The sequence below is a fragment of the Crotalus tigris genome, unplaced genomic scaffold, assembly GCF_016545835.1.
Source record: "Crotalus tigris isolate CLP2741 ecotype Arizona unplaced genomic scaffold, ASM1654583v1 scf7180000019004.2909048, whole genome shotgun sequence".
NCBI lineage: Eukaryota > Metazoa > Chordata > Lepidosauria > Squamata > Viperidae > Crotalus > Crotalus tigris.
The window spans coordinates 1458878-1480183 of NW_024097319.1; the positions used below are offsets into that span (position 1 = coordinate 1458878).

Consider the following 21306-nt stretch of genomic DNA (forward strand, 5'->3'; position numbering starts at 1 on the left):
ATCAGTGTAAAACTGTATCAGCATATGAATTTGCCCTCTTGGGTGTACTTGCCTGACAAGAGGAAAACAAAAAACATAGCAGTGACTAACAGCTGCCATAGGTGGTTCCTAAAAGTGATCAAGGGGTTCTGGATCTGTTATAGCAGGAGTGTCAAACTCAATTTCATTGAGCACCACATCAGCATTGCGGTTGCCCTTGGGGGTGTGTGGCCTACTGGGCGGGTGTGGCCTACTGGATGGGTGTGGATGGAGTGGGTGTGGCCTATTGGGTGGGCATGGCCAGCTCTACATCGTTCGCATCAAGGGTGCCTGTGGGGGCCTGGTCAGGAGTGGGACAGATCTGAGGATCTCTGGCAGAAGGGGGTGGGATTGGGGCAAGTGCCAAGGCATGGTCCATTGGAGGAACCTCACTGCCTGCTGAAACCCCTCCCCCGGAGCCCATCAAGCCAGATATGTGAAGTAGGTGAGGGCCATTTGCTGGCCACTTCCAGGCGATGGTGCATTTCTTTATTCCTCACAAAGGGTGACACCTCCCCAGCATGTACCCAGGGGGCGGGGCCGACACAGCAGGGGCTGGTTCCTCACCGTTTCCAGACAGCCTTGTGGAGCTAAGACTGAATGCATTTCAATATAGATAGCCACCTGATAAAGAAATTATTCTAATGTTGAATTTAATTACAGCGGCAAGGTTGCTGATTGGGCAATATTGGAAGAAGGACTCTTTGCCTACTTTAGAAGAATGGTTTCTTAAAGTTTCTTATTTATCTGAAATGGCAAAAATTTCGGCTTATCTGAAAGATCAATCGCAAGAGAAATATATTTTGGTGTGGAAAAGATGGGTGAATTTTATACAGAATAAATATGAGATTAGAAAGTATTACTTAGCTTTTGAATAATCTATGTTTAAGAGTAATGGTTAGAATCTTTGCTTTTATGTACTGGAGTTAAAGTATTTAAAGTTTTGTTTTTTGGATGTATGTATAATTGTTTGATGTTCATTTAAGTTGTATGTTTTTTGTTGTTTTTAACCCTGTATTCGGCTCTGGGAAGGAGGGGGGAGGGTGATGGGGTGGGAGGGAGGGGGGAGTATTTTATTGTAAAACTTTAAAAATTCTCAATAAAAAAAAATATAGATGGCCACCACAAAATTGTACATTGGCTCCCAGCTGGCCTGGGCCAGGGCCAAGGCAATGGGGGCCATTCCCTCACTGTTTCCAGGATGGCTTCACGGGCCACATGAAACCACTTCGCGGACTGCATCTGGCCCCTGGGCCTTGTTTTTGACATATCTGTGTTATAGCAAGCAAATGGCTATTGTATGGTTGCAAGAAAGGCCAAGGTCACAGCCGTGTCAATATGATATGTGAATGAGTTCATAGAGATTTAACTGAACTAAAATAAAATGTGATTTACTCTGGTAGGTGATTGTACTCACCAGAGTGCAAAGACCATAAACTTGCCCACTCAATTACATTGTCTGAATAGGGATAAGACACTTAATGGAGAATAGTGCCATCTGCAGGGGTGATCAAAAGAGTCAAGATGGTGCTTGCAAGAGCAAGTTCATTCCCTTGTGTGCATACAATGTAGAGAGGCATTTTAACTGCACTTCCACGGCTGCCATCTTGATTTTTTTTTACTGCCCCCTGCAGATAAGACTGATGGAAGGATAGGGCAGAAGTGACGGAGAGAGCAGTGACAGTGTCTTAGCTTGTGGCAGCTGTGATTCACTAACACAGTTGCCCATTTGTTCAAGGCTTCTTTTATCATATGATACCAGTACGCAGGAATTAATAGTTATTCTGGAGACCTGTTGTCTGAATTAACTATTATGGCAACCAAGGCTCTAAGAAATTCATTGGATTCAATAAAAAAACAAGTTAGTTGGTCATGAACTTTGTTTCTTATAACAATTGAGAAGAAGCTTTTTTGGACTGAGATACCAAAGCTTTAGCAGAAGTAGCTTGTTTCTTTTACGGTTTTTTTGTCTCTGAACACAGAGCTGGAAAGAAACAAAGGGAAAATCAGACCTCTCCTTTTAAATCAGTATTTTCAAAAATGAAATACGATTACAGGAGAATTTTAAGCCTCCCCGCCCATCTTCATACAAAGCTTGAAGAATTGAAATAATAGTATAAACTACCAAGATAGCCTTATTTAATTAGCAGTGGGTAAGTGCCCTGAAATGTAAATTCATCCACCCCGATGAAGGACGAAAAGGAGATCCAAGTTTCTACCACCCTTAGAACTTGCTTTGCTCACTCTACATGCTTGGCTTTTCAAAAGTAGCCAAGAAACTATCAAGGGAAGTGACAAATGGTATCACTTCCCCTGTCATCTGCTCCCTCAACTTTATCCCTGAAGCTCTTCTCAAAAATGTATAGTGTTGTTTCAAAAAACAAAGACATATTATTTTGTCACAGATACTACCTGCTGAATCCATTTCTTTTGAGCTGATGTACAGGTAAAACTACTTTCGTTTCCCAGCATAGTAAGTAGAGGTGATTTTGCTGCAGCCAACTAACATCAATGGCTCAGGTTAATTGGCAGAGCCTCTGCAGATTGTAATTATAACTCATTCTGGATGTAAAAGTTTGTTGTGTCATTAGGATAATGAGAGACTTGTTCAGAGCTGCAGTTTACCAAGCAACAAAGGTGGAAATAATAGCAAGAAAATACAGTTGAAATTCATCAACACCTTAAACTCAGTTCTCCATTTAAATTCATGCACTTAATTGTTTCCTTAGTATTTACCTTATAGCTGCAGTAAATGACTTGAGAGAAACCCTGTAGAATCCTTCGTATCTGGGAGGGCACAAAAGGAAAAGGAGCTCTTTTAAGGAGCCAACTCTCTGACATAGCATGTCAAATACAAAGCTTGGATGTGTCAAGGGATAGAGAAATTGTAGCAATTTACAAAATTGTCAGTTGGCTCAGCAAGTAAGCTCCAACTTACTGGGCAAATCTCTACAATGAATCAGAGTCCTTTATTTTGTTTGTAAAAGGAATTTGGGAGTGTCTTTTAAATGAGTTGCTAGAGATGCACTCCTTCAGCCATATTCCCTGTATTTCCAGAAGTGAAACTTCTGCCTATGGAACACTGTAGTATATAATCTGTGGGTTATATGTGTGGATGAATTAAAATTGTGTCTGACCATTTATTTTTATACTCTGTAGCTCACTCCTTGCTTTTAAAATAGGACAGAAAATCAGAACAGCAAGAGCCACTGGAGAAGCCAAAAATATTCTAAAGATGATATTTGTTACAGAAAAGGGATGTGATAAGTATTCAACAGTGTCCCCAGTTTTATTGGATAAGAAAGGGGTGTATTAGTGATCTAGTTAGACTGCAGTTATGATGCAACCTCTGCTTCTTCTGTAATACAAACGTCATGCTTAGATATTGAGGAACTGAAATAGAAAAGCATTTACATCTTGAGTAAAGTGATAATTCAGAATAGCTGTATTTAATAATCTGTTTTCCCCTATGTAAAAATGGCAGCTGTTCACTGTATGTTCTACACTGTCTGTTCTATTTCTGCAATGATTTTTTAATAATAAAACTATTACACTAACCCTATGGCAATCTGACAAATGTTCTCTGTATTGCTTTTTAAATATTTTTTCTACCTGTAGATTTCCATTTACATTTTACCATAATATAATGGCAAAATGAGCAATTTATACAACAGGAATAAATTGGATATATATATTTTAAAAGTTATAGGAGCACTTTCTGTAAAAAAAACAACAATTTCCTTGTTCATGTTACTGTAGTCTTTCTGTACAATACAGAAAAAGTCAAAGCTGTAAATTATGGCTTGTGCTGCTTTATACTGCAAACAAGTATGAAACTGAATGTTACACCTTGTAAAGTGTAGCAAATGAGCACCTGAAGACACAAGAATGTTAACTAATAACCAGGAATTTACAAGTTAGGCTTTAATTTACGTCACCTTCAATCTGGGAGCATCTGGGAGACTCTAATTCTCAGCTGCTCACAGCTTATGGGTGTTGCCGCAGCATAGAAACCAAAATCAGTCCATTTGTCAGTTCCAAGATTTCAAATAGTATTTTGGGCTGGGAACTTTGAACCCTGCCAAGAGAACAGCCACAGGGACTTTGCATTAAACTATCATGCTTTGGTTTATCAGAATAAGGGCATTAAAAAAGGGACACAAAATACAGAGTTATCTTAATAATAAAGAATATTTGTAGCTCAGGATTGATGTGAGGGGTCCTTGGTGCTCTCTGAGCTTGTTTTCTTGCAAACATTTCATTACCCAAACATCATCACATCATCAGTGCTAGTCATCTTAAAGAGTTATCTTAGCTATTATGTGATCTTTTGCATCCTTTTTGAAGATATGTTCCAAAGCCAAATTCAAGTTACATTTTAGAGTTACTGTTTGTTCAGAAACATGCTGACTTTAGTTCCCATGATCGATCTGGACAGAGTTGTTCTTCCACTGGAAGAAAATGCCCATGACTTGGTGGGAGTGTGTGGGTTGTCCTATGGTTCTTGCTAGAGCAAGTGAAGACTACAACTTTTGCTTAGTTCTGGTTGATGTGCCTTAGTTATAGTCCTTACTGGACCAAGTAGCTGTTGTAGACAACAGTTCTGTAAAGTGCTCTATGTGGAGGTGCTTTTGAAATTGACTCAAAGTAACAGGGAAAGAATGCAATGATTTAGCTGCTGGTAGGCAAGTACAACTTAATATTTATTCTTAAACTGCTCTGTTGGTTGCATAAAAGCTTCTAAGCCCAGTTTAAACTGTTGGTCATGATCTGGAAAGCCTTACATCATGGGTGTCAAACTTGATCGTGTCATGTGACGTATTGTGACATTTTTTGCCTTTGCGGAGCTGGGATGGATGTAGCTTGTGTGTGACACATCCGGCCGGCAGACTGCCTGTTTGACATCCCTGTCTTACATGGTATAGCATTGGGTATTTGTGGTAGTCTTTTTCAAAATGATTTTTCCTAACCTTTGAAGTCATTGAGAAAGATATTAAAGTTCCATCCCTTTGAGTTGAGGGGGACAAGCTTTGTCTATAATAGACTTAAATCACTGGAATATCTTGCCTCCAATTTTGTTCTTGGTCCTTTTCTTGATGGCCTTCTGGAAATCTATGAAAAAAATCTTATTTGGGCTTTTAATGAGCAGTGACCTGAGCATCTACAGTATTTTTGAAGTGTATTTGGTTGTCTGTTTGTATGCTCTAAACCAGAGGTCCCCAACCTTTTGGGCATCAGGGACTAGTTACATGGAGAAGGACTGGAGGGGATGTGGTTTTGTGTGCTGCCTGCATCCGGCAGATGGGGTTTTGCTTGTTTGTGCGGACCGGTTGCTGGCATGCCACAGCCTGGTACTGGTCCATGGACAGGGGATTGGGGACCCCTGCTCTAAACTGTTCTAAATCATGGGCCTAGGGTGATATACAAGCAATTTAAATTAAATTAATTGATTAAATTTTAATAAATTAAAAAATATTAATCCTTATGGGGATTATTTAATTTTATTAGGCATTCATTATTGTCTTGAAGATTAGAATGTCTTGCAGAACATAGACATTGTTGCATTGCAATTCTTTTCAATTTTATTATCTCTATGATTTTTTTAATCATATTCCGAATGCTAAAATAAAACAATGTGCACACTATTCATCGGCTTTATTGAGGTGGCCTTATTCTTAACAGATTCATGTGCTTCTTTCCCAACCCATTTTGTTATATACAGACTTGTGGTTTTGGGATTTATTTTAACTTTGTTTACAAAAAAACATTTGTCAAACCTCAGATTGCTACTGATTCATTTTAGAATAAAATGAAAAAGTATTAGCTTACTCAAAAATCACAAGGAAATGTAACTTAGTTTTTTCTCCCAGTAAGAATCTATGGGTTGCCACAAATATTATGTCTTTTTTCTGACCCATCTTATATTCATTCATTCAATCCAAAATGAGTGTGTTTAACTGATCTGATGCATTTTTTAAAAAGTAATTATTTTACTTGTACCTGCCACAATGAGCAGTCTCCATGTATCATTAAAAACAATGTTTGAGAGCTTACACATAGGTATAATGTGAGCACCAGTGACATTTTCCTTTGCTCTTTTTACAGTTTCCAACTCTGCTAAATGGTCACATCCCAATGCAAATCCCCAGCCTGGATGGGGCCTCGTCTCCAGTTCTCCTTTCTCCAAATGCTCATAAATCCTGATGTCTCAGCAAACTGGGGACTCACTAATAAACTGGATTTGACACAGCCATTCTGATGGGTTTCATTTTTCTGGTAACGCCAGGAGGACATGATGAAACTCTTTTACTATGGTTTGCACTTTCCATTACACAGATGACCTACTTGTATGGTGTTTATTTAGCATTTTTATACAGTGAGGGGTTTTTTTGTATAAGAAATCTTTTGTGCATTAAAACAACTTATAATTTTTATATTCTGCTCTCCAAGTGTTGAACACTGTTAATGAAGTTATCTTTCTTAATACATTTCTAAACAATATGTAAAGGATGTGAAATGTTTTACTTCTGTACTTATGCGTATTATGCATCATGCTTGTATAAACTATAACCGGCTGTGCCTTCTTTTGCATAATGTTATATAAATGATTTATATATTTTCCAATATTAAGATAAACATTGGAAAGAACCAAGTATTGAACACTTTTCTCCCAATCCTAGTATTTCAGTATTCCCCTTATGGTCAGCCATGTGGTGCAGTATATTCATGTAATTTTGAATTAAGCGCTTTCTAAATATATAAAGAATATTTTTGTTTACTTCCTGAACTGAGGCCATAATATTTTGGCCAGTGTGTTAAGAATATAACACTATTTAGACATTAGTGCTTGAATTCTTCTGAAATAGGAATATGGTTTTAAAATACTTGCAGTGTATTTTAGGGGCATTTTTTAAATTGGAAGAAATAACCTTATTCAGTGCCACTATCTTTGTGTATAAAGCTGATTGTTAAAAGAGGTGTCAATCTAAAATTTATTTTTGTGAACAGGTAAAATTCTCACATGCTTCTTATCAGGGATGGAGAAAAATTGTCTCCAGTGGTGCATGGACCAAGGCTTTAAAACTTCAACAGATTTGATTTTTCAAAAAATATTTTAGTAATGCTTACAAAAATGAAAGTCTAAAAAAGATGACAGATACCTCTCCATAACTGGGAAATAAATGCCATAATACCCAGTATAGGTTTTCAGTGATTTTTCTCTCTTCCCCCACAAACCTCTTTGTACTAACCTGATATTGAATATTGTGATTAAAAACTATCCAGATTCTTCATCTCTTCAATAGGCTAGAATTCTGAAAACAGAAAAGAGTTTGCCACTTCCTAGAATATCATGACTGGTTCCCTGATGATGAAATAAAAACCAAGTAAAACTGAATAAATATGGGTTGCAGTAGAGAAACAGAGTATTGTCTCTTAGCTGTAATTGGAAAAATACCTGATATATGCATACTTTATGAAGACAATAATAATATTCAAACAACACACATTCAGATTAAAGAATTCAAATTTATGTCATATTTTCAAAATCAAAATATTGTCCAGCTTTGGCAAAAATGACAAATCCTTGGTTTACTAGATTATGAAACTCAACTTCGTGTGCATTTTGAAATTAAAATTATGAAGCAAAAATTAATACATTACAACTAATTTTCACTTCACATTGTTTCCTAAAATTTACTTTCCTTCTTCAAGAGAACAAATTTCTGCTATTTGACGAACCCACTGATTTCCCAGACTTTTTACATGATTAGTATTCCGTTACATTTTCTATCATATGCTCCCTATCTCCTTCTTGGCAAGGATGCATTAGAAAGTGTCAATTTACCACATATTATGTATATAAAAAATTTTCACTGCCAAAAATGTTCTATCTCATGCACAGAATCCTGTTAGATGTTTCAGGGAATATTTGGAACTCAGTCCTTTTATGCTGATACAAAATACTGATTCAAGAGTATCATACACTGCTAACATCCTTTCTTAAACTTCTGAAATATATAGCCTATCTTCACTTCAAATACAGTTACACTACATGAAAGAGGGTTCAGAGGTAGCTCTCAACTTACAACCATTCATTTAGTGACCGTTCAGAATTATAGTGGCACTGAAAAAAGTGACCTATGACTGTTTTTGTGGCATCCCCATGGTCATGTGATCAAAATTTGGGCACTTGGCAATGGCATTAACAGTTAGTCTGTCCTGGGCTGACGTGATCACCATTTGTAACCTTTCAAGCTGGCTTCCGACAAGCAAAATCAATAGGCAGAAGCCAGATTTCTTTAATGACCGCATGATTCACTTAACAACTGTAGTGATTTGCTTAACAACTCTGGCAAAAAGGTCATAAAATAAGGTACAACTCATCTAACAACTCTCACCTTAGCAAAGGAAATGTTGGGCTCAGTTGTGGTCGTAAGTTGAGTACAACCTGTATACAGCTATTATAATTTGGAAGCGAATGTAACAATCTTACATTTTGAAATTTAAGCTTAATGAAGTAACTTCAAAAATTTTAAGAGCGAAACAGCATATACACCTTTTCTGATTATGCAACAAAAGCTGAACTTAAAGCTCATCTATTTTGGCAGGAAAGAAATAATAAAAATAGATTGGCATACTAGAAGCCTTTGGAATTATTCAATTTTCATGCTAAAAAAGATGGAAAAGCATAAGAACAGAGCAATATTTTGTGTCATTTTAAACAAATTATCAAGTTATTGATTTATGCACATTAAAATCATGTAAAGAAAACTGTTCTAAACTTTGCCTAAAATGGGCTAAGAATAGTTTTGGGGAGATAAATAACATTAACAGTGCAGTACTTTATCCTTTGATTTATGGTTTTTTCACATTAAAAGTAGGTTTGTGTTCTTCCCATTTGAAGCACATGCAGAACACTATTATTTGGCTACTTTGAATAATAACATGCAGAAGTGAGATGAAATTTAAGCTGAAGAACAGTTTATGTCAGAAGCTTTCAGGTGATGTAATAATTGGGACCCTGAGATTTTCTGCCAACCATCAGGAAGCTGTAAGAATGTGAGGTCATCAATATATACTGTAATCTTTATACAGTAAAAGCCAGAAAATGTACATCCATAATAAGCTACATATTCAGAGCCATATTTCTTTAATTCATTTCCTTAAAATACAAATTAAAGAATAGTAGATTGATGTTAATAGATGCTTGATGTCTTTCTAAATGCTGTATCTAACCCCTTTCTCTGTCTCAATCTCATGTGCCTTTATTAGTCCATAATGAACTGGTTGGAATTTTACTACAAAATGAAATCTTAGTAAGCCTTTCCTAATAGTACCCACCAGATAAGCCAGACCATTGCTTCTATAATTCTTTGCTAGCATACTACATATAGGCATTATAAGGCCCCTGGTTGAGAAAGATTGGTTTAATTGTTTAGTTGAATATTTAGCAAGCCAGTTAACAGCAATGCTCTCTCTATATGTTTTTGCATACTTATAATGTGAGATGCTGAAGTTACAACAATAGAAAAATAAACATCATGGCTGAAATGCACTTCTGCATTTTAATAGATAGCTTCTGGAGCAAACACATACAATGTGAATTACCTGTTGAGTCTTTAAAGTTACAATTGTTTTTATGTGTTTGCTGTGTAAAAAATAAAGCATACCAAGCAATCAAGTTTACTGGATAATTGTGTGAAATTCTAACTGCTTCAGTCAAGAAGAAATTATTCACAGATACACAGGAACAGACACTGTTATGCATTAATGTAGTTGTTGTTTAACATAGTTATTTGCATTCCATGAAAGCTGGAACTCTCCTTTTTTCTTGATAATAATGAAACTTATTCTCAAACATAAAAATTAATTATAAATAAAAGTGATGATCCTCCTTCTGTTGCCCAATCCATAAGATTTGCTCCTGCAAGACACACCCAAATGTTTATTTGCCCACAACAGTTTCCAACCAAAACTTTTAAATGACACCACTGTTAACATGTACTGTACATCTTCTCTACCAAGTGAGATACTTCAGAAGATACTCATATTTGCATGCAATCCTTCTGAAGTACAATTAACTAAAGGTACGAACAAAATACCTACTAAGCCAGATTTTGCCCCAGATAACTAAGTACAACTCTCAACTGGTATTGCATTACTGGTTAGGAATACTGGAATTTGCAATCCAGCATGTCTAGAGCAGGGCTTTTCAACCAGTGGTACCTGTGGTACATTGGCACCTGGCAGGTAATACGCGACCATCCTAGAAAAGTGGTAGCGAGGGAGGAGAATGAGCTGAACCGGTGGCAGCACCGCACAAGCCTGAGCAAGAGATGGCTGGAGCTGCAAGGCTGTCAGGGCTCAGCGCCAGGCTCCAGCTGGAGCTGGGCGCTGATCTTGGTGCTTCTGCTGAGCCCTGAAGAAGCACCAATGAACTGGAAAGCAGCACTGATCTTGGCACTTCTGCTGAGCCCAGAAGCATCGATCAGCTGGAATGTTGCAGCATCTCCAGGGTCTTGTGATTTTCATTCAGATGCTTGGCAACTGATTCATATTTATGATGGTCACAGTGTCCCAGGGTCATGTGAAGTGACCAAAACCTGCCGCAACCACCCAGCAGACGGGGGGAATAAAAACCAAACACCCCCCCACCCCACCCCACCCCCGCTGCCAATCCTGAACAGAAATGCTCACAACAATGAAAATCTCAGAAAGGCAGGCGGGCAGGCGTCTTGTTCAGCTGTGGCTTGGGGGGAACTTTTTTCAATGCCATTGTAACTTTGAACAGTCACTGAACGAACTGTTGTAAGTCAAGGACTACCTGTACTTTATCACTTTTTTCCTTTTTTTTTTTTTTGGTCATCAAGTTTTTGACACCTTGCTAGGTGACTGGTGGTACTCGGATGTTGGCATATCCTAAAAGTGGTAGAATGGGTGAAAAGGTTGAAAAGCCCTGGTCTAGAGGATGGTAGGAAGAAAAAACACTGCATTAAACATTCCTGCTTTCCAACATAAATATCATTTAAACCTGAAAAATTCTTTAATGATTTTAATTCACACTTTACATATGTAAACCTTGGAATATCTTAAAGATATTTATTTAAACCTTCCTCACAGAGCTGTTGTGAGGATATTTAACACTTGGGGGGAGGAGATCGCATACATTTCGACAGCATTACTCATAACAAAATTGAGTCCAGCTGGTGAGACACTCATATTTATAATTAGAAATTTTCAACCAATTCTTAAAAATAAATGAAACATTTGATAATGTTGTGTATAATATTTCAATTCTTTTTCTATTGGCTATGAAGACTTCTGTTTTGTAGTTCACCTATTGTATTTGTTAGCATTTAACATTTAATGCCTATGTGTTGGAAATTATAGTAAAAGAAAGCACTAAATTCTGAGGGCTGAATTCAAAGATTCCTGTCGCTGGAGGAATGTGGAAGAAATTGTTGCCAATGTCTCCGCTTTCACACAGAAAGTGAGTGAGTGAGTGAGTGTGTGTGTGTGTGTGTGTGTGAGAGAGAGAGAGAGAGAATGAAGGGATTTTTTTTAAATAGTTAGGGTTAAGTGGTGAGGAGCTGTAAGGAGAATAAGGAAATGGAATCTTCATTCCTCCTTTGTGCAGAGGGAACATATGGAGTTCCACTCAAAAATGGACGTGTATATCAGAACTGCAAATAGATCAAATCTCTTAAACTGTAATGATGTTTTGTTGAAATATATTAGGAGAAATAGCCACAATGCTGCTGAATAAAAGGCAATTTCTGAGTTATTTCAAGAGTTTAAAAATCCTTTTTCCTCCCTCCATTCCTGCTATGCCCAATTCAACAGATGTCTTATTGATTTGTCAAGCAGAATTTTTCTAGCTGAATCTGGAAAGTTGGATTTAAACATTGTTTCCAAACCAGGACAACAATAGTGTATTCCAACCATACATAGAAAACACAAGTCTGTATATGTCCTCTGATTACTTTAGTAAAACTAAACTACATATACCAATTATTTTTTGTCTGGATTTCACTGGATCAGCTGTTCAGTTTAAAAACACATAATACAGGGTAGCAAAGTTTCAAGCTTCAAGGAAAGTCATGTTTTAAAAATAGGATTTATTGTTGTTCCTGAAAAGTGACAGAAAAGCTTTCTTCAATTCAATGATTTTGGCAAGCTTCAGGAAGGTGAGGGATTCAGGACTTCCGGAAGGCGGGAGAAATGCAAAAAAGTTTCTTAAAGCTGCATGGTGGGATACTACAGAATATCTGAACACTACTGAAGATTTCCATATAATATTTATACTTTAAAAGTACAACATTAATACAGGTCCATCTGTTAGAAATAAACAGCAGTTGGTTAGCTCTACTGGGCTTCATTAAGTGTAAAACCAGTTTACAAATGCTGAAAAGCAGCAGTGGTCCAATAATCACCATTTCACATAAACTTGTCTTCTTTTCCAGAAAAGAGTTCCCAAATTAATTTTACTATTATAATAATAAAACATTAATAAAACATTCCAAAACATGCCACAATTACTATTCACAAATAAAGTTAAAGAAACATACAAAATCTTTCACTTAATACTGTTAAATAACAATAATCAATTACAAGATTTCCTGAACAGAAATGGTAGGACCCCTGAATGTTTTACAGTGAACATCAGGAAAAAAAATTAAGTTATCTATGAATATTTTTCATGATATATCAGCCAAAGATTTACATAACCATTTCAAAATATACTAATAAAGATTTACAGCCTCTGGAAGATGCACTAAACAAAGAGGTTCCAAAAGATGTACACAAATGCTGAAAAATACTGTTCCTATCACCAGGAGGTACTTATGATACTCACTGAGATACATAAGCTTAGTAGTACTGTAATATGATGTCTTAATTTCAATAAACAGGTAACATCTAAAACCTTTAAAACCCTCTAAGTTCTCATACTCCATGAAGCCTGTATAATAAACTAATCGATTATTTATTGTGAACTTGCATTCTTTAGTGGCTTTCCAATGAAGCTGTGGTCATAAAACAGCCACCGAAGCAAGTGGCAATTAGAGAACTGAGCTGGGATGCATTGCACCCAGAGTTTGCTTTGAATCACTGGAACGTTTAGGGAAATACCACGTATCAAAAATATTCTAACAAATAAGTGTCCATTAGAAAAACTTAGAGAAGGGAGATAATAGTTAAGTGTCACATACAGATGGTTTATCATTTCTGATAAAATAAGAGATCTGGAATCTGATAGTTTTTCATTTGTTGAATTGATATCTGTACTACTAAGTGCTTTAAAAAGGTATTTGGTAATATTCTAAGTATTTCATATCTAATGTTAAATAAGAAATGTACAGGCCAAGAACTAGAGAGCATTAAAGTAAATAGTAACTACAGTCAAGAAAGCTGTGTTTACATTCCAGGCAACATTGCAGTTAAAGAAAAAACAAGATATAAAACTGCAGCAATAGTTCATGAAGAGAAACAAGGCATTCACATAGCATATACAGTAAACCCATTGCAACTCTTTCAGGCATTCAGTTGTTTCTTAACTATACAGACAGTAGTTATTTAGCAGCAATGATTACACAATAAATAATGCACTGTGTTTCTCAGTCCTGCACAAAAATTGCAGCTATTGTTACATTAACAGTTGTAACCTACTGGATCTAATGGTGGAAGAGACCTTAAAATTGACTGTACAAAAATTTGTCACATTGTGACAACAAATATATATATATATATATATATATATATATATATATATATATGTATGTATGTATGTATATATATATATGTATATATATGTATACACATACACACACATATATTAAAAAAAAAAATAACCAGTAGGTCCGAAATAAAAAGACTGCACTGTGAGGAGGACAGTGTAGACAAAAAGGTAGCAAGTCCACCAAGGGAAGAACTGCCTTTAGATTAGATTCGTTGATGGAGGTAAAACTAGCGTTGGGCTTGAAACAGCAATGCCCACCTCAGAAAAGCATGCTTTGCCTTCTGTTCTTCCCATGTCCTAGAATATAAGGTATATAAGCGGTATATAAGTCTCATAAATAAATAAATAAATAAAACATGTATTTTACTAAGAGATTAAGGGTTCTGACGTTTCTCTTATACATACTGATACATAAAAACAATTTTAGAAATGAACTGAGCATTATATTCAAAGCAATCATCTCATGGAGAGAATGAGTTTAGTCTAGTGGTTAAGGCATCAGGCTAGAAACTGGGAGACCATGAATTCTAGTCCTGCCTTAGCCATTAAAGTCTGCTGGGGGACCTTAGGTCAGTCATTCTCTTTCTTAGCCCAATTCATCTCACAGAGGATATTGTGGGGCAAACGGGAGAAATGTGCATTAGATATGTCCACCACTTGAGTTATTTGTAAAAATAATAAAGCAGGATACAAATAAACAAATCTATGCTTAGTCACATGGTGTGCTAAGTTATAGTATAGTTTGATTCTGGCTTAGCATAATGTTTGAATTCAGCCACTTGGTTTGGAAATTTACCATATATGGCTTAATAGTATTTGTGAATCACTGTGGCTTAACTAATAATCTGCATCTTAAACAAGTCAAAGCTTAGTATGAGGAATGGCTAAAGCCATTCACAGAATGCACCTGAATACAACAGCAAATGATGCAACAGTGCCAAGCTACTTAAGAATGCTTTTTTCCATGATTCACAAGATTATAAAGAAAAAAATCCGGATCTGCAAACCTCTTTAAAGAAAACCTTGTTTGAGGAATCCACAGAATTTTAACTATTTAATAGGTATTAATTGTTCTACTTCATGCAATTCTGAAAAAGAAATGTAAATATTACTTTACATACCTGTCTCTGGATAAGTGGAATTTCGAAAGCCTGGATCTTTTTGGAGTTGAATTTCTTTCAAAGTGAATATTGATACACCTGAAAAAAAATACATGTAGTAAATTCCACCCCCCCCAAAATAAGTGTCTCACTTTCAAAAATATATTTGGGATCAGAAGAAAACTTTATCAAACACTATTTATAGAATACACCAATCTGAACAATCCTGAAGGATTTACAGGAACTGCAGCAAAGAAAAAGAAAATAGTATTTTTCTTTCCTGTCATCATCCCTGTCTCCAAACTCAGCTGGACAAAAGCAGGAAGAGCTGACAGCCCATCTAAATTTGACTTGAAACTGATAGTGGGTATCAATAAAGGTCTTTCAGATGAAAGATACAAAGTTAATAACAGTTAGTTTAAGCACAACCTAACTCAAGTGGATACTTGATTCAATGTAATGTTTAGAAAGATTCTTAATTTTCTGAGCAAGTAGGGTAAATCTCCTCAAAGCCAGAAGCCCAGCTCATATCAAAGGTACAATAAACTTACTTTCTGGTAAAGTATGTATTCTAGTTCCAAGACTTCTGAAATATGCATGTTTCATAGCCTCTTCTGCTGAAATTCTTTTCTTTGATTCATACTGGCAAACAAAAGGATAGAGATTATTTTAAAACACAGTTGATGCAGAATAGGTTTTATTTACTTCAAATCCCAAGGTTTGGTTTTTAGTACCTATAGCTATAGAACAGACATGTCAAACACAAGGCCCGTGGGCTGAATCCGGCCCGCCATGTGGTTCTTTCTGGCCCGGGGACCTGCTCTGGAAACAGCGAAGGACTGGCCTGTGGCATCTCAGCTTCGCCCAGGCTGACCAGACACTGATCTACAACCATCAAAGCCAGAATGCACTCAGCCCTAGATTCACAGGGCAGCCCTGGAACCAGCGATGGGCGCCCCTGCCCCGTCTTCTGGGCCCACGTGCAAGAGGCGTTGAGCAGGCGGAGTCCAGCTTCCCTGCTGGCTGTCTTGCCCTGCAGGCTGACTTCACCCAGGATGCTGGCATTGGCTGTCTCCTGTGCACTCACCCAAGGGGTGGAGCAGAGGCAGCGGCGCAGCTCCTCGTTGGTTCCAGGGCTGCCCCATGGATCTAAGGCTGAGCGCATTCTGGCTTTGATGGATGCAGCCAGGTTGTAGATCAGCACCACCCCCTCCCACTAGCAGCTCCATGGCCTGCTCGCTGACCCTAGCCTCGCAGCCACGAGGTTTCCATTTCACCGGGACCAGCCCTGCCCATGTGGGATAGCGATGGCTGGCAGCAGCATGGACACCGACAGCGCTGGCAATCTCTCCCCGTCCCATCACTCCTTCCTGAGCACGGAGGAAGGAAAGAGATGAGAAGGAGAAGAGAGGGAAGGAAAAAAGGGGAGGGAGGGAGGGAGGGAGGGAGGAAGGAAGGAAGGAAGGAAGGAAGGAAGGAAGGAAGGAAGGAAGGAAGGAAGGAAGAAGAAAGAAAGAAAGAAAGAAAGAAAGAAAGAAAGAAAGAAAGAAAGAAAGAGAGGCAATTTGGTTGGAGATGCCCCAGTTCACGCAATTCTGCTTCAATCCTGGATCAATTGAGACTTTGGCTCAAAGGAGAAAGCAATTTTGGGTTCTCTTTGTCACAGACAGGCCTTTATTGGCAATCCAAGTTAACATTAGTATTCTTGAATTGTGAGCTCTTAGAAAAGTATCCCCTCCTTGTGTGTTGCAAACAGCCATTTCCAGTGGGAAAAACAGGACAAAGCAGAGTGGGGGAAAATATTTTCCTTTGCTATATTTCCAGTCTCAATTAGACCATGGCAGGGTCCCTTCAGAAGAGCACTTTTAAGGATTATGTATTAATAGAAAAGCAACTAATTTACCTCTGTACTTAAAAGCTAAAGCTGTTGCACATAAAAAACAGAGGAGCTCTGATAAACTATCACAGCCACCATTTTGACAGTTTTGCTGTACTGTTGTCTGTGGACGCCCCCACTAAAAGCAAGCATGGGATAAACTGAGCCTGGTTTGTTCTTAATCTTTTAAGTGGCCACAGACTACTAGAAAAAGTGGCATTTGATCACAAGGCAACGAAGCATCGAGAAATGTTTCCCCTTTTGCATTTGCGTATCCAAGAAGGGACAGGAAAAGAGAAAGGGAAAGAGGAAAGACAAACAAAAAGAAGGAAAGAGGGGAAGGAAGAAGAAGGAGTATGAAGAGGGAAGGAAGGAAGGAAGGAAGGAAGGAAGGAAGGAAGGAAGGAAGGAAGGAAGGAAGGAAGGAAGGAAGGAAGGAAGATTATAATGAGAGGGAGGATGGGTCTGAGGGAAGTCCTGCCTTAGCACTTGGCCACAAGCAGCCCTGCTGCCCTTTCGCCATCCCCTTGTCCCCTCCTCCTGACCTCTCCTGGTGGTCTTCCATCCTATCGCTGAGAATGAAAATAAGTGTTTAAAGAGGTAAAAGCTCCAGTGAGTTAGGAAGCTTGTGGACACTAAGGAAAGTGGCAGTGGGTGCTTCTTGGGAACATCAAAAATGAACAAAACTGAAACAGATGAATTAATAGATTGACTCCATGGCCCAAGCCCTATTGTTTTAGATTTTTGGTTTAGTATATCTTATTCAAAAACCCATTATTAAAAACCTTTGGCTTAGCACACTATGTGAGTGCAGCCCAAATTAGTTAGGTTCCACATATAAACTCAGACAAAAACTGTAGTATATTTTCTTGCTTTTATTTCTATATGTGCGTGCAGGTGCAAAATTATTTTTGCTGTTGTCTTTCAAAATCTTTTAAGGAATTCATTATTTATGCACTTTTTCAAGATTTTACTACATGAAATTATCAACTGAAAGAAGAGATCCTTGACTGAAGGAAGAGATCTTTACAATAAAGAAAAAAGAAGCTGCAAGAACAATATCTAAATAATGCTCTATTTTGAACCATAGTTTTCTATTCTTATAATCTGTCAAATAAAGAACTTGAAAAGTACTCATTGAAAGTAAATGTGTAAAGAATACAAAAAGCAACTTACTTGAAGAAATTTTACTATCAGTTCAATCCCGTCTGAATCCAGCCTAGAAATAAACCATATATTCACTGTTCATTCACATTTTCCAGATTGGATTAACTCTGCATAAGAGATATCTCCAATTTCAAAATATCTTGAATGTAATTATGGATTCTACTTAATACTAATAAGGTGATATGCCTACTGTTATTACTAAATGCATTGTGCCATGCTATTATTTCATTGTATTTTAGTATAAAAATTAAAAAAAACAATACTTTTCAATAAAATGAAGTATCATGGAACTAGCATTGAAAATATATAAGAATGTATTAGACATGCTTACCACCAAAGAAAAATAATATATTTTGAAAATGAAAAGGTTTTTTAATCGCTAAATGAATGTAAGTCCACATGAATTAGAAAATAATGACCTAACCTAATATAATTCAAATAGTGTAAAGGAAAATGTGTAGCAAACAGATGCCTAAACCAAATTAATCACTGGAATATGGGTTTTCAAATAAATCACAGATTAACATTACTCGCTGAGAGTCACTGGTTTGAGATTTCTTTCTGTACTATACAATGGCTGTCTTTAGCCTTCATTTGATCCTTAAACTGAGTATCACACAAAGGGACTTCCATTTATGCACTAGCAACATCTTTAGCTTTTCTCTTTTGTTATTGCCAAATCTTTTCTGGATGATCTCCCAATCCTCTTGAACAGAACTGAAGACTATTTCAGGGAAAGCAATGCAATATGTTGGAGTGTCTCATTATTTAAAAGTGGACTGCCATAACACATTTTTTTATAAAACGAAACTATTACAACATGCTATCCAATGAGTCTATGTATAGTTATAGTTAAAATTTAGAACTTCAACAATGTAAGATTCCAGGAATCAATTTTATAGTTGATGCCCTATTTATAAAAACTATTAATTTGGATCATAAGCAGATATTATACAAATTCAATTATTCTACTATTCTTTATGTAAAGGTACATAAAGTGGAGAAATATCCACTAAGCAATGAGAATAATAATCCATTTAGAATTAATCCCTCAACAAAAAAAGTTCCTAGTGAGGTTTTTTTTTTTCCAAACAGAGTACTTATGATACATGTGCAATTTGAACTTTAAATACCTTGGAGCGTGGTTGATCAAAGGTTGTGGTTTGTATTTGGGAAAGTTGTAATTCCTAAACTCATCACTGGAAGTAATGCCTGGCCATGTTTCTTGTGATGGAGTTCCTAAATTGAAAGATTAAACAAATCAACATAAGGAGTACTAATCCCATGCAGACATTAAAAGAAATAAAATAAAATTTTAAACAACAGCTTCCAACATAGACAGTTGATTTTAACAAAAGTACAGACTTGTAATATCAAAATCATATCCCCCCCTTTATAAACATATAAACATTGCAATTACAGTGTAAGACAAAAGTTTTCAGAAATTCTCTTAATAAGAGCAAAATAAACCCACAGCTGTAAGCTAAACATATTTACCCAGAAGTCTGAAAATTAAATGCAATTCATCTTCAACCGTTGACCCAGGAAAGAGAGGTCTTCCTGATGCCATTTCAAAAAATATACATCCAACTCCCCTTTAAGAGAGGAAAAGCTCAAATAAGTATTACAAAGGAGATGAAAAATTATTTAAATATATAATTTTAATGATAGGTAAGATGGCCTACTTAACCTAATTGTGTTAAGGTAACATGGTCATATAACTGCCAATGAATTAGTATCCCAATAGTACATTATTGCTTTTTCCTTGGTTATGAAAAATGAGGAACAAGATTTGCATTCATTTGAAATACATTTGACCAGTCTCACTATTGAGATTTTACATATGAAGTTGTTTAAAGCTCAGGGATTCAAAACAACTAAATCTGTGAGATTCTACAAATAAGCAATATTTAATTTGCTTCCTTTTTCTTCCCCCAAAGTTTCAAGTATGAATTAGAAAAGCAACTCCAGTATTAATGCTTATTATTAACAAAGGTTACTTAAAGTTAAAGGAGAAAAAAATATACAGAATGTTTAATTTGAATGAAAGCAAGCAGGTTAATATTTGAGACTCACCACATATCGATTTGTGTGGAATATTCAGAAGATCCAAGGAGAACATCTGGAGGCCTATACCACAATGTGACAACTTCATTTGAATAAGTCTTCGTAGGAACAGATTTTGCTCTAGCCAGGCCTTCAAGAATAAAGAGCAAAATGAATTTCCTTAGCCCAGTTCTAACTTCCTTCAATTTTGTATTATAGAACTCCTTTTCATAGAAATTTCACATGATTCAGAAACTACAGCTAAGCATTTGCTTGTTGCTATAAAACAGGAGCATTTATTTTTGACAAGACCAATGCTTTCTACAGAAAGGTCATCTATATGCAAAGTTGTTCTGGCCTCTTTCTACTTCAGTTGTATCACTTTGGAAAATCATGCATCCATGTTATGGAATTACTACTGCTAACAAGTCTTTCTGAGAAACACTTTTACATTTGTGATGATGGTTCTTCTAAACTTCACACCTATCCTAATAGCCATCTCCAGACAACCATGCCCTTTTAACTATCCCTTTCCCCTGCAGCCTGGTGATTCAGGTAGAGATTAATATCTTCCTGTATTGCCAGAAAGTTTGCATTCCTCTTTCTGCATTTAGAAAGGGATACACAAAGAAAATATATCAAAATAAAGCAAAGAAGAAGAGGAAAAGAAAACATGAAGAAAAGAGAAAGACTAAAAAGACAGAATGAAAACAACAAAATTAATTTTAGTTCCACATGTTTGGCCATATCTACTTCTGAAAGTGGTCCTCAGGAGAAATAAATAAAATATACCTTGAGATAAAAACTTTATCGAACCTGACACATATTCACCAGTCTTACTAAGGAGGAAGTGCCTCTGGCAACTTTCTCCGAAATGGTGTCCACTCAATGACTCCTACTGGCCATCCAGCTTGGATATGAACTGTATGCCACATCTAGAAACAACTTTATCCGATAGTACAAGAGACTTAGAGCGCTTTGTCAAGAAACTACGTAAGATATTATCTGCAGTATTTCTGAGCATGAGTGGAAAGTGTTACCTCAACAGGAGTCACAATGGATCACAAAAGGGAAGATACCTGTACACAATTAAGCAGGCAAGTTCCTTTAAAAAGCACACAGAAAGTACGAAGAGAAAAGGTGGAAGAGGCTGGTTTTTTTAAAAAAAAATCTCTTAATTATAATGCCCAGAATATTCCTGGGAGGCTGTAACAACCAGAGGAATATAATAAACTTTTATTTTTGGGAGGGGGAAGCAGAGGGGCAAGAGGAGCCCTTGGTGTTTTGCATTCTAAGTATTGCCACTTCATCTTGAACATTTGCGTTTTTGTGCGCTTTTCCCTCCAAGAACAGCTTGATTC

At 36.7% G+C, this 21306-nt stretch overlaps 2 protein-coding genes across 6 annotated transcripts in view; one reads left to right on the forward strand and one right to left on the reverse strand.

Moving 5' to 3' along the window:
- Nucleotides 1–9700, forward strand: part of ELK3 (ETS transcription factor ELK3) — a 50854-nt gene extending 41154 nt beyond the window's left edge. For all 4 annotated transcript variants that reach the window (XM_039358140.1, XM_039358139.1, XM_039358141.1 and 1 more), the window contains one exon: nucleotides 6124–9700. In XM_039358140.1, the coding sequence (XP_039214074.1) occupies nucleotides 6124–6222 (99 nt within the window). In that variant the 3' untranslated portion in view covers nucleotides 6223–9700. The remainder of the gene's footprint in view (nucleotides 1–6123) is intronic.
- Nucleotides 9701–12117: 2417 nt separating this feature from the next.
- The window catches only part of CDK17 (cyclin dependent kinase 17), a 122423-nt gene continuing 113234 nt past the window's right edge, over nucleotides 12118–21306 (reverse strand). For both annotated transcript variants that reach the window (XM_039358148.1, XM_039358149.1), the window contains exons 11-17: nucleotides 19976–20096; nucleotides 19397–19494; nucleotides 19033–19138; nucleotides 17909–17951; nucleotides 15408–15498; nucleotides 14878–14955; nucleotides 12118–14053 (exon numbers count right to left, since the gene is read on the reverse strand). In XM_039358148.1, the coding sequence (XP_039214082.1) occupies nucleotides 14016–14053; nucleotides 14878–14955; nucleotides 15408–15498; nucleotides 17909–17951; nucleotides 19033–19138; nucleotides 19397–19494; nucleotides 19976–20096 (575 nt within the window). In that variant the 3' untranslated portion in view covers nucleotides 12118–14015. The remainder of the gene's footprint in view (nucleotides 14054–14877; nucleotides 14956–15407; nucleotides 15499–17908; nucleotides 17952–19032; nucleotides 19139–19396; nucleotides 19495–19975; nucleotides 20097–21306) is intronic.